The 13668-nt window shown below is 39.1% G+C and overlaps 1 protein-coding gene across 1 annotated transcript in view; it reads right to left on the bottom strand.

The window, feature by feature from the left end:
- Positions 1–317: 317 nt before the first annotated feature.
- Positions 318–13668, bottom strand: part of LOC121320707 (FERM and PDZ domain-containing protein 1) — a 195530-nt gene continuing 182179 nt past the window's right edge. The window contains exons 15-16 of the mRNA XM_041259320.1: positions 4743–5651; positions 318–3085 (exon numbers count right to left, since the gene is read on the bottom strand). Of these exons, the coding sequence (XP_041115254.1) occupies positions 891–3085; positions 4743–5651 (3104 nt within the window). The 3' untranslated portion in view covers positions 318–890. The remainder of the gene's footprint in view (positions 3086–4742; positions 5652–13668) is intronic.

Below are 13668 nucleotides of genomic sequence, written 5' to 3'. Positions count from 1 at the left end.
TTCAGCATGTGCAATGTGTTCAAGATCATATTACTCTGAACAAATGCAGATTCTCGAAATCCTGCTGGAACTGAAACCAATTCTTGACTTTTTTTTTTCAAATTAATTAATTGAAAAGCAACAGAAAGTAAACATAATTTCAAGTTCATATTGAACCATTAATTACCAAAACTGTATATAATCCTGTATATAATTTGTTTATTATTATTTTACATAACTTTTGTATATCGATCATAAGCTTTAGCTTTGTACACAAATACGTACATCAAACAACCTTCTTTTTAGTGTATGTTTATTATTTGTATAAAGTACTGTATAAGAAAGAAGGGAGATTGTCTCATTTATATATTTTACTTATCTATGCATTCCCATCATACGGCATTGAAATACTAATATGCATTTTTATTAGTGCAAGATATTTCCTTATTCCTTTCCTTATTTCCTTATTATAAAGCTTCTTGTAGCCATGCTAAACATTCTGACAGTAATAATGAATTTTTGCAGTCCATACAAGTTGAACCAAGCCAATTGTATTGTCTTTTAGTATATGATGGGGGGCAAACCATCTTCTTGTGCTTTAGTGCCACCCTGCTATAAAACAATATAAACAGGGCCCCCACTGGCAATGCGTTGCAGCATTTTGGTTGGGCTATCATGGACAAAGTAACTTGTGAATCAGTGCCACTAAGTTGTGCAGTTGTCTTAGAGGACCACCACCACCACCACCACCACTGGAAAAGATAAGTGAATTCTGGGGAAATATTTTAATATGTAACATTGAACTGTCAAAAAGTCAAACAATGCCCCCAGCAAAGACCTGGCAACACATTTGTGATATTCTGCAAGCGCTGGTCCTTCAGGTCTCAAAGAGTTTTGGGTGTAGTCTGGATTTACAGGGATGTCAGTGTTCTGAAGAGCTGTGTTAGGCAAAATACTTTAGCAGTAAGTGCAGTGCACTGCCGCGCTAGTAACTTAATGGCTAAATCGTGGCAGCTCCTCCCACATGCCTTTTCAGCAGCCATGGTGAATTCCTTGTAGGTGCTGACAATCTCTCTCAAGCTGCTCAGAACCTTATTGTGCCGCTTTCGACAGCGGATGCAGTTGGTGAACCAGAGGCAGACAGATGCGAGGTGGACCAGAGTCTGGAAGCTCCCAGAAAGCATCTGTAGCATATCCTCAGGCCTCTGGTCAACCCGTATGACCTTCTGACAACTGGACATCAGTTTTCTGCATTCTGCAAAGAGCAGGTGCTTGTTTTCTGAGAACTGAACAGCACACGTCTCTTTGTGGTGCTGTCCTCGGCTCTCTGGATTCTCCTTTAGTACCCTCATCAGCTCCAAGATGTCGCTCTGAAGCTGACTGAAGCCCTGCAGCATCCCATATGAGTTGTTCCTCAGCTGGTTGAGTGTATCCTCCAATCTATCAGAGTGGTCAGTAGCTGAGGGTGAAAGCAAAGGACTCTCTGCAAGATAATGGCTACTAGGGGAAGGAGGCATGGTCAAGGGTACTGATGTCTTGCATGAATACTCAAAAACAGTGATTTCATCATCAAAACTGCTTTTTGTTCTACTGAAGCAATTAGCATAAACTGTCTGGCAGTCACATGCTTCCAACTTGCTCTTTAATGCAAGGCTAGTTTTAAGAGGTGGGAAATCAAAATATGTATTTGTTCCACTGAACATGTTAGGTTCCACATTCTCCAGGCTGCTCTCAGGCAGTTCAAAGTCATGGTGAGTTAGAAAGATAAACTCTTCTTTGCCAAGATGACCTTCTGCTGGGGCCAGAAATTCTGTAGATGCTCCAGATTTATCTTCCATCATTGTTGGGGATTGTGGGTCAGGACAGTCTTCAGCAGCAGCACCCACTTCACTGATGGTGCAATCAGCTGTTGAATCTGACTGGCTACGTTCATAAGCAGGCTGTTCTGTTTTGGGGGAGCTGCCGGACCCCTGGCTTCTTGGGGAGCCATTTATACAGTCTCTAATTGTTTCACGAGACTTTGATAAGTACAAGGGCAGTCTTTGAATTTTATTTTTCACGGTTGAAGTGGACAGGCGGCTCACCACACCTGACACTCCATTGAAATTGTAATTGAGTTCACTGGTGATGCAGCTCTCTGGAGAAGCCTCCAGACCAACCTGTAGAAGACAATCATGACTCACTGGAACCCCTTTTCTGATATCTGCTGAACAAAAATCTGCTAGTGGGGTCTGGTAATGCACTTCGGAAAAGGAAGGGGTTGTTTGTTCATGCTCATCCCCCTGGTCATCATCTACAGGACTGGTAGTATACTTGAGTTCTTGAAATGTGTCATCTGTGAAAACTAATGCGCCTATTCCATTATCTACATTCTGGACAGGTCCTTGTAGATTTGTGTCAGTCTTAGTATATTTGTTCAATACTCTTTCCGATTCATTCTCTTTGCAAGGAAGACTGTTGTTTGTGCATATTTTGTTTGTCTCTGTAGGAGAGACACTCTCAGAAGCCCATTCAGTGTGAATAGCCTCTGCTCGCTCCATGTTATCGTCTTTAAAGAAATTTGCTTGCCCGTCATCTGTGCTTGTAAACATGTGATGTAAAAATAGCTTCTTGTTCATGTCCCCTGCTTTTCCATCTGATCCTTCCTTTTTCTCTGGATCACTCTGGCAGCGAATGGCCAGTATGGATGACATTCCTTTGAGAGATTCAGTCACAGACTTGGTCTCCATGGTGTCAGGCTCCATTTCCATCAGCTCGGAGGAAAGCTTCTTGCTAGCAGCTGGCCTCTGGGACCCCCGCTGAGTGATTAGTTTGGTCTCCAGGAAGGCTGGTTCGCCCTCTGTGCTCCTCAGAGATGATGTGGTTAGGGATAGGTTCTCATGAGAGGTCAAGGCCTCCTTTTTGTAGTAACACAATTGTTCCTTGCTCCTGGGAGCCTCTGAGGGGAAAGATACCTGGGAAGTGTAGTCTGTTTCCAAAAACGAACGTCTTTTTTTGCTTTTCTTCTCTTCTTCCCTTTCTGCAACAGTTGTTCCAATATCACTGAAGCGTACTGTTCTCAGCAAAGCATTGTTACTTTCATCAGTACTGCAGATGTCCACATCATCTGTGGAAAATATGAAAAAAATGCAATGTAAATAAGCATTCTGTGAATAAAATGTTTAATTTCTACTGTGCACTGTCCTAAAAATACCACTGATGTTTTTTTTTTTTTAATTTACATTTGTTCTGATGTTTAGAAGAATTTCTGAAATTTAGAATATGTTAAACAACCATCACATACTCTATACATAGTGTTCAGCGTTTCCGGTGTTTTCTGAATTTTATCGAAAAATTACAAGATTTTTTTTTTTTTACTGCACGTCGATTTTTATTGATTTATACCTGATTTTTGTCTATTATTCAATATTTTCCCAGTGCTATTTTCTAAGAAATACACAATATTTTGATTTAATTGCTGTTTTATTTTTACTCTGACATTGTAATAAGCAGCCCTACACTGTATCCTAGGATACACGTTTAGACACTAGAGGACAAATAACGTTCAAACGTGGTTCTCTGTTACTTCACAAACACATTATCACCTGATTATGCTGGCCAATCTAAGTCTGATTATTGTGGCAATTGCCGGGCATAGTAAGTACTAGCTTGATCAAAAACTAAATTGAAATACTTATATATAAATATAATATTTTTAGTGGATGAGGAATGGGGAGAAAACTTAAATCATCTTATGAATATTCAAAAGAAAACAAATGTTTCGAAGTAAACAGAAAGCAAAAATAACAGGAGTGGGTCAGATAAGGCAGAGGATGCACAGCGCTGCATACTGCTGCATTGAGGCACATGTTCACACTGACAATAAAAGAACATACTGAAAAATTAGCGGCACATTAAACTAAAACAACAAAGTAAACTGAGAGACAACCAATCCATTTATGTGGCTTTTACATGCTTTAAAAAACAAGAGTGCAGAATGACTGTGTTAATGACTTTGACACAGTGCTGCAATTTTCTTTTCTTTTTATGATTTAAAGATGAATAAACCTGGCTTGTTTTGTACTGATGTCATGTTCATAACTTCTGTAGATACTATTTCCGTCAGCATAATGATTGCCCAAACGTTCGCAAAGTACCAACTTGGGAAAACGTGGATTCAACTTGCAGATTGTGCTTTATCGTACATGCCAGGGACATTATTAATCAGAAACCAGAACTGCTACGCATCATATTCCACATGTAAAGTGTGTATACTGAGATTTTTTCCTACCGATTTTTACCCATGTTTAAATTTTAAAAGTTTTGTTTAATTTTATTTATTTATTTATTTTTTTAACCGATTATCCCTATTTTAATATATTTAAAATAAACTCATAAAAATACCTGGAAACATTTTTTAAAGGTAAAAACTAAAACACAGAACACTGTGTATACAGTACGTTATAAAAGAATGCAGAACACTATGTATACAGTATGTTATAACAGACACATTACACTTATCACTAAGATAAAACACGGCTGAAAATTCTTTACTAACCATCTCAGAATCATTTGTGAATAACTATTCCTGATTTTAATAAGTTGTAACATCACTGACATGTGGGGAAAAAAAACTTCAACTAATCTCTTCAGAAATCCTATTCTGATCTTTATAAGTATTTAAGTGGTCCAGCTCAAGTAACAAGTAATTTCAGTCAGGTGGTCTTCTATTTTGTGCATGTTCTGTTTAAGCCTCTTGTCTAGTTTGCAAGATGTAGACTCACCTATAGCTCTCTCAGCTCTTAGTCCAGCCACAGTGTCTGTTGGGGTGAGTTTCTCTGGTGCATCAAAAAACTCTTCGTCAGAGCTGCAATCCCCAAAGCCTGGCGGAGGCTCTAGAATCATAACATCAACCAAGGTTTTGAGTGTTTCTCTTTCATCATTCACGGTGTATTTCTGCTCTGTGGTGGCCTGCAGTATTTTAGCTGGGTTTGAGCTACCCAGCCTTGTAAACAAGTTTTTGTCCAAAGCACTATCTGGTGTGATATTTGCACATAGGTTGTAATACTGCATGGTGTCCTCCTCAAATGTAAACATGGAGTCAAAGGTAAAATAGTTCAGGTCATTTCCTCCTGTTTGCTCGGCCAGGCTAGGCTGGTCATGTAGCGCTTTGGGTTGCTCAGTCAAGGATCTGGCCATCTCTGAATGCTGAGAGCAGCAGAGTGAAGTATCATTCATAGCTGGGCATTCTTCTGTGGTGATGGCTTCATTTTCTCCATCTTGTTGGTTGTCCTGCTGAAGCTTTTGAAACAGGTATGTGTCGTGGAGCTGGAGAAACTCAGGCCAGCTTGAAGAACAGGCCACAAGATCATCCTCCTCCAGAGCATCTATTGAATCACTGGAGAAGCTCAAATTGATCCTTGAGTCCTCACGGCTTTCAGTCCTACAAGAGTCTGATGCCTCTGAGATGTCTCCTGCATTCTCTTCGATGTCCTCCAAGCTCCTAGTTCCTGTCTCTACTCCCCCACCCTCACCCCGCAGGGACTGCTGAGGTGCCTCCTGTTCCTCATCCTCTTCCACTCTGTAAAAAGGTTCAGGGCCTGTTTTGTGTGTGTGGAAATCAGCCAGTATCTCCTGGGAGGAATCTATGTCCGAGGACTCCTCAGAGTCACTACAGCCTCTGGATTCGTATCCTGAAATGTTAAAGGGATAGGGACATGTTTGTTATTTTAAAGTGCTGGTGTTTAAAATACCTGCTAACACTGTTCACTGTTCAAACCTGTTCTGTAATTAATTCCTCTAGATCAGTGGTTTTCAATCTTTTTGTTCGCCCACTACCTGATTTTTCTTTTTTTTTTATCTCGGCAGACCACACAATAAACAATACAGCTTACTGAAGAGCTTGCACATCATACCACCCAATTCCTTGCTGTAAAAAAGCCATTTCCATTTTTTCCCACGTAACATCATACCCACTATCATGATGCTTCTTTTTACGCAGTGCCCCTCTTGAGGTTCTTCCAATTTACTTTCTACAAGTTTCTCTTTGTTGACTATATCAGGTTGCTCTTTTTCATTTTCTACATTTTCTTTTTTCATCATCCATTTCGGCTTGGTAATTTCCACATTCATTGTCACTATTTTGCTTAGAAAATAATCGGTTATTGTGGCAGGATACGAGCCCTGCACATGAAGAGTGGATTTTGTGTGTGCATAATGGGTAAATATTGGGTGTAATTGTGTAAGAATAATTAAGGAAGTACCTGACACTCCTGGGAGAGCCTGTCTGCTGGGTGTGATTACCAGCTGTGGAATCTAATCAGCAGGTAAGTGTGTTTGTTGGTAGTGTCAAGTGAGCTGTTCTCACTGTGAATACATAAATAAATCCTGTTCACCTGCTGGGCGTATCAACATCAACTTCTGTCTCGATCTCCTGCCTCTCATTCAACAGCGAATGCGGCACCCACACACCAGCATCATTCTGGTATCAAAAAGTGGGATTCACTGTGTTTCGCCGAGGCAAGGCAGGACAGCAGGAGGAAATTGTGATTCCAGGGGGGAGGGCTCCTTGGGAAAGAGTTGATGTTTCAAACCCCTCAAATTTTTGGGAGGCAGACAAGGGCAAGTTCGCAGGTGACACTCAGCAGCAAACAGAGGCACTGCTCAGGGACCCAGAGAGGGGAGCCAATGGAGACGTGGGTGAAAAGCAGTGGCGGCTGGTGAACTTTGAGAGGGGTGGGCCGTGTATTTCTCCCAAATACACATATAACATAAAAACATTGCATACTACTTACACTCGATGTACTGTATTCAAGTGTTCTTCGGTTCTCCTCGTGTAATTCCTACTGTGCATTACATTACTGAAACGAAAGCCTTTGATATAAATGACCAGAGATACTAGGCTACCAATTTCTGTATATTCAAATAAATAGGCCTACAGAAGTAGTAGGCTATGTAAATAACTATCATTTGATATGAATACACTATGAATAACCATATCACCCTGTGTTTAAGTATTACTTTTAGTCCAGAGGGAAAAAAAATGTAGGGTTCCAGGTTTAATCAGACAATCAATGACGAATCTTCACGATTTACTTTATTTTACTTTCTTTTCTGCAGGAGCATGACATTAAAACATGTTTCACCTATTTTAAAAGTGGCTTGATTGTTTAGAATATCATACTATAGTCACGACAGCTACACACTTTCATAACTGTCACAGGCGCTGGGTTCAGCATCCCAGAACCAATTGGAAATGCAGGCATCTGATCTGTTCCGCCCACCTCATTACTGTATGCAGCAGGGGTGACAGAAATAATTTATTGTAACGCAGGTAACAGTTATCATAATGTTAATAATAGAAGCCATCGTTTAATTTAGATCATTATTATTACTTATTAATTTAAACTGATGGGGTGGCGCCCTTTGCGCCCGTATACATGAGCCGTCACTGGTGAAAAGCAAAGAGGGAGGAGCTGGATCCATGAATGCCAAAAGGCCATCTGTCTGGAGAAACAGGATGAGATCCGGTTACTTTGAAGTACAGGACCCTCTGAACTCGGGCGGAAGATCCCTGTTTTCAAGGTGTTATTTCCCCTATAAAGAGTGCATTTTAGCAAAGGTGTTAAAAACATGATCACGTCTGACAAAAAAAGGTTCTCACAGACAAGGTGTCCTTTTTGTGCTGCTGTAAGGAAGGGGGAGTAGCTTTTGTAGTATATAAGAACTCTGCAGATCTGTATGTCGGGGCCCTGAATGTTGTTACATCGATAAGGGTCATGCAGGGTGTCAGCTTGTAGCTTTTGCTTGTTTCACAATTTTGCTTGCAGTTCACCTGATTACATTTTGGATTGTATCTCTGGATTTTTGTCTGTTCCGGAATTAAGCAGTTTTTATTAAAATCAAATCAAGAAGACTGGAGTTACTATTTTTGAAAAAAAGAATATATAAAAATGTATGCCAAAATTTTGGTAGACATGAAGGAATTTGGATATAACTGGAGTCTCAAGCAGTGTTGGGAGAAAATTAAGAAACTAAAACAAGAGTATAAAAAAGAAAAGACCATAGCAACAAAAGTGGAGCTGATCTTAAAAAAGCAGATATTACGACATTATGGAGTCTGTATTAGGACATCGACCTGCAACACTTGGCGTTGGCGTTCTCAATTCTGCTACAGAGATCCTGGAAGCAATGGTGGCTCCACTAGCTGAAGGGAAGACGATCTCTTTCTTAGTAGTCAGAATACATTCCTCAAAAAAGTCATCAAAATGTTACAGTAAAAAAATGCCTACTGTTTACATGCAATGTTTTTTAAAAGTTATTTTGATAACTTGGTGCTATTTAGTTTTACGTAACAGTACAGTAAAGTTTTTAATGTACATTATATTTTGCAATATAAGGAGTTACAAAACCATAGCGACTGCAGCTAATACATTAGTCAGGAAGCAGCCTTGATTGTATTTTGATATACTAACCTGTATGTTCAATTTTTATGCATTTGTTTTTTTTCTAGAGGATGCAGTGCCAGAAGATGAAATCGACAGCAGGTCCAATACAACAAACTTTCTCCTCCACTGGGACACCACACATGACAACAACAACTGGTAATTGTTTAAATAATTCCTCATCTTTCTACATTTTGTTGTGTTGCTGATATTACTTATTACTAATATTATTGATAGTACTTATTACTGATATTGCTAATATACAGTGTGCAATTAACAATAAACTGTAGCTTTACAAGACCAAGGTTTTTTTTCTTCAAATTGCTTACGCAACAATACACAAGATTGATAACCTCTCTTTTCTGTATTTTAAAGGCTTATTTTTCACTTCCAATTCTGAATTAAAACGTACTACACTTCACGTACTGTATTTAGAATTAGAAAAGATTTCAAAATTCTAATTTCTTTCAGGGAAAAAACACACAAGGGTTGATGTACCAGTAAATGGAAAGGCCACAAGATACAAAGCACTACGACTGCATGCAAGCTGAGTGTGACTTTCATGAGCGGCAAATGGTGTTGTACTGGGAGCAAAGGGAATGGGAGAGGGAAACATCCATGACATTGAATATGATCTGTGTTAGGAAGAATTGGAGAGGCGTTGCTAACAAGAAATACCAAAGATATTCAGATAATGCTTTATATTGTGTAACATAAATATGCAATTGATATTAAATTAATGTTAAACTAATATCAAATAGATATGCAGTTGCATATTAAATTAATGTTAAATTAATATAAAATAGATATACAATTGCATATTAAATTAATATCAAATAGATATGCAATTGCATATTAACTTAATGTCACATTAATATCAAATAAATATGCAATTGTATATTAAATTAATGTTAAATTAATATTTAATAGATATGCAATTGATATTAAATTTACGTTCAATTATTCCTTGTTACTTTCCATTAACATTTAAGTCAGATTAACTGTATTTTCAATTCAAAACATGTAAAGAATGGGAAATTATTACATATTTTCAAGGGTAACAAAACATAATAGAAATGGACATGATATGCAGTTACATTTTCATTTGACATTTGGTTAACATTTAGCAAGAAACCAGCTTTTGCATATTTGTGAAATATTAATTTAACATTAATTTAATATGCAATTGCATATCTATTTAATAGTAATTTAAGCCACACAATATAAACCGTTACCTATATTCCTGTAGATTAAATAATGAACAGACCCTGTGCAGCACTGTTTGTATATGTTAATATTCAGTAAATTTTGTATAAAGTTAAATTATGCTTATGTTTTGTGTTAATGCTTACATTACACCGTGTAACAATTTATTATTATTTTTTTTTTTGGTTCCTGGGTAGTAAGTGTTATTTCCTAATTGCTTACACATTAGTCATGGGTGAAATAAATGTATTTTTGTAGGATGGTACAGAGGGGAAAAGAGAGCCATGAAGTTCGCTATCCCAAGAATTTGGCGGGAACCCACTGACCACTCAAGCAATTGTTACTTCTGCATGGTGGACCCTTCCAAACGTCAGACTGGCAAGAATGCACCTGCTATCACGTATCCGGACCTTCCTTCATCCATCGCCCCGGTGCCACACTGCCATGAGCTCCCCGTACCCACTCCTCCAGAGAAAGAGCAGCCGTCTTTAGAAGAGAGCAGCAAGTCAGAGATCGAGGAAGACGTTGTAGTTCCAGATGACAATTTCAGAGGTGGAGCTGAGGAGAGAAACCCATACTACCCCAACCAAAAAGACCTCAACAACTTGATTAGAGATCTTGGTCTCACCAAGTCCAATGCCGAGCTATTGACGTCTATGCTCAAGCAGTGGAACTTGTTGGATAAAAGTGTGCAAGTCGCAGATCAGAGGAAGCGTCACCAACCTTTTTCCAGCTTCTTCACCCATCAAGATGGGCTCTGCTTCTGCCACAATGTGACCAGTCTGTTCGAGGCAATCAGAATCTCCTGTAACCAGAATCAGTGGCGCCTCTTTATTAATAGCTCATCCAGGAGCCTCAAAGCTGTGCTGCTCCATAATGGTAACAAGTACCCGTCTCTTCCCCTGGCTCACTCGGTGCACCTCAAAGAGGATTACAACAGCATCAAGACCTTGCTGGACGCCTTGAAGTATGATGAGTACGGCTGGGAGGTCATAGGAGACTTCAAAATGGTGGCATTCCTGATGGGTCTCCAAGGTGGTTTTACCAAGTTTCCCTGCTATCTTTGCCTTTGGGACAGCAGGGACACCAAGGCGCACTACCACAGGCGGGACTGGCCACAGTGGACCGAGTTCTCTGTGGGGAGGAACAACGTCAAGTGGGAGCCACTGGTGGACCCCCGGAAGGTGATGATGCCACCACTGCACATCAAATTGGGCCTTATGAAACAATTTGTCAGAGCTCTAGATAAGGAGTCGGCAGCCTTCAAGTACCTTCAAGACTTCTTCCCTAAGCTGTCTGAGGCAAAGGTCAAAGCCGGTGTCTTCGTCGGACCACAGATAAAGAAGATCCTGGAGTGCAATGAATTCCCCAAGAAGCTCACTAGTAAGGAGAAAGCGACTTGGAACAGCTTTGTCGCAGTGGTTCGGGGCTTCCTGGGCAATCACAAGGCCGAAAACTATGTGGAGCTGGTTGAGACTCTGGTGAAGAACTACGGCACAATGGGCTGTAGGATGTCCCTCAAAGTCCATATCCTTGATGCTCATCTTGATAAATTCAAGGAGAACATGGGAGCATACTCAGAGGAGCAAGGCAAGTGCTTCCACCAGGATATACTGGACGCCGCTACCAAGGACAGTATAACGAGAACATGATGGGAGACTACATTTGAGGGCTGATTCGTGAAAGTGATTTACAGTATAATCGTAAATCTCGAAAAACTACTCACTTCTAAATCTTTTGTAGTCATTTTTGTATTACTTTAGTATAAATACATGTTAATTTGGATTCATATGTTGTTTATTTCTGACTTTATGTGAACGAAAAGACATAAATTCGCCCGTTTTCTCATTGGAAATAGGTAAATTTCAAAATATCACTGTCCTGGTCACAAAAGCAAAGTTTGTGGGGAATAATAGCCATTTTCTTTACTTTTGAGGCATAAGTAATTAGGAAATAACACTTACTACCCAGGAACAAAAATTGTGTTACATAGTGTTATTAATGCATATTTTCTAAGTTCATACATTTAAGTTATATGTGTACATTTATATAGTTAAAATAATTTTTTTTGTAAACATTTTGAGTACTTACAACAAATAAAGACATTTCTGTTAAACCAATTTGTGAATGTTTATTCTTTTCGACATGGCACACAGTACACAACATGAAACAGTCCAGAAACGGTAACAAAATACATAGCAGTGGTATTTCACATGTCAGCACTAAAATACTCAACAAGAGCTTCACGACCAGCAGCCCCTTCGTTCACCCCTCTTTCAGGTAACACATGAACAGGTTGTGCTATTTCCAGGTGTGGCAGCTCAATCACCACTATAGTACATTTTTTGCAGAGGTGAAGCACACAACATGTCAAAACCATTTGCTAAACTAAGTTAACATCACAGAAGTTTCTTTTCAGCAGATACCGCCATCTGCCCTTCAACCTCTGATCTTTGGAGTGTGGGTGTCAGCCTTTGGCATAAGTATTCAAAAGTTTTTCTTAGCCTTTACAGATGAAAGCTTGTGAAATTTAAGTCAAATGCCAAAAGAAAATAATTTAATTTCTTCCATACATCCATTGCATTAGATATAACTGGACCCATTCAAAGAGAGAGCACTCGTTTTTTGAGACTACAAAAGGGAAGCTCTTGTAGTCAGATCGGCATTGTTATCGCCCCTTCCATTGATCTCCGTACACAAGGGGTGTCAGGGTTCATTCAGATTTTGAAAACTCTCAATTGGAAGGCCCAGTAATAAAATGTAAAATTTGGAAGGGCTGAACCTCCAATATTTTGGGGTGCTGCAGTTCTGCTAATCTAATTCTTGGGCACTTACCATTCCATATAAAACTAGAGCATGTGGAATTAATTTCTTCTATATAGTTAGGTGGAAGTGATAAGGGAAGCATGGAGAACAACAAGTTGATTAGTGGAAGAACATTCATCTTTATAGCTGAAATTCTGCCATGCAGAGTGAGCTGCAGGGGTGACCATCTAAGTAAGTCAGGTTTGATTTTAGTCAAAGTACGTATAACATTTTCTTTGCACATTTGTTGAAAATGATTGCATATCTTAATGTCCAGATAAGTAAAACCAGTGGACTGAAGCTGGAGAGGAACATCAAGATTTAGGAGGGGACATTTTATCTGCAGAGTTCAGAGGCACCAAGACTGATTTGGACCAATTTATTTTATAGCCAGAAATTGAACAAAATTCATCAAATAATTTCAGAGCTTGGTGGAGTGACTTAGATGTATTTTAGAGGAATAACAATATATTGTCTGCATAGAGAGATACAGTGCCTACAGTTAGTTTCTAAATGCTTGGTCACTAACAATGCTAACATTGCGGGTTATGTCAGCTCTGTTTATGGCGCGATTGAGACCAGCACGGAGCTTCATTCATTTTAATTAATTACAACAAATGAAAACGTTGAAAACCTCCAGTTTAATGTTTACAACAAAATAAAACTTTGCTTGAGGGTATATTTTTTTCTCCAAAACTGAAATATATATATATATTTTTTTATTTTATCCATTCATATCTGATAACACACTCCAGGGCTTGCGTGTTGTGTTGCATTAACATACGGATTGATTGGTGGTAATACAACACAAAGCATGTCCTTTCATGTGTTATCCTTTACTTTACAAGCGCCTGTGTTGAGTGCACCTGAGCACAAAACTCCCTAGTAAAAAATACAATTTTAAAACACTCCAAACACTGAGCGCTTAGACCTTAGACCTTTTAACTTGGAGACATCCTCCATGAATGCATTTTCTTCCTGCTTCTGTAGCTCACTTTTTAAGGTCTCAAATTTTGGGTTTGCAATGGGATGTATAAACTATGCTGCCGCTTACTTTTAATTATGTAACCTTTCCACGGACCACCTGGAGAGAGCTGTCCGCGAACCACAGATTGAGAACTGCTGCTCTAGTTTCCTATTCCAGAAAATACAGTATCCAGGATATAATAATGAGGATATCAAACCTCATTTTCTAGTGGAATCTTGCTTCTAGCCATTGTCAAATATAAAATACATGCAATAGCTGATGTTGAGA

The sequence above is a fragment of the Polyodon spathula genome, chromosome 1 (genome assembly GCF_017654505.1).
Source record: "Polyodon spathula isolate WHYD16114869_AA chromosome 1, ASM1765450v1, whole genome shotgun sequence".
Lineage (NCBI taxonomy): Eukaryota > Metazoa > Chordata > Actinopteri > Acipenseriformes > Polyodontidae > Polyodon > Polyodon spathula.
This window is presented reverse-complemented; position numbering and strand designations above follow the sequence as displayed.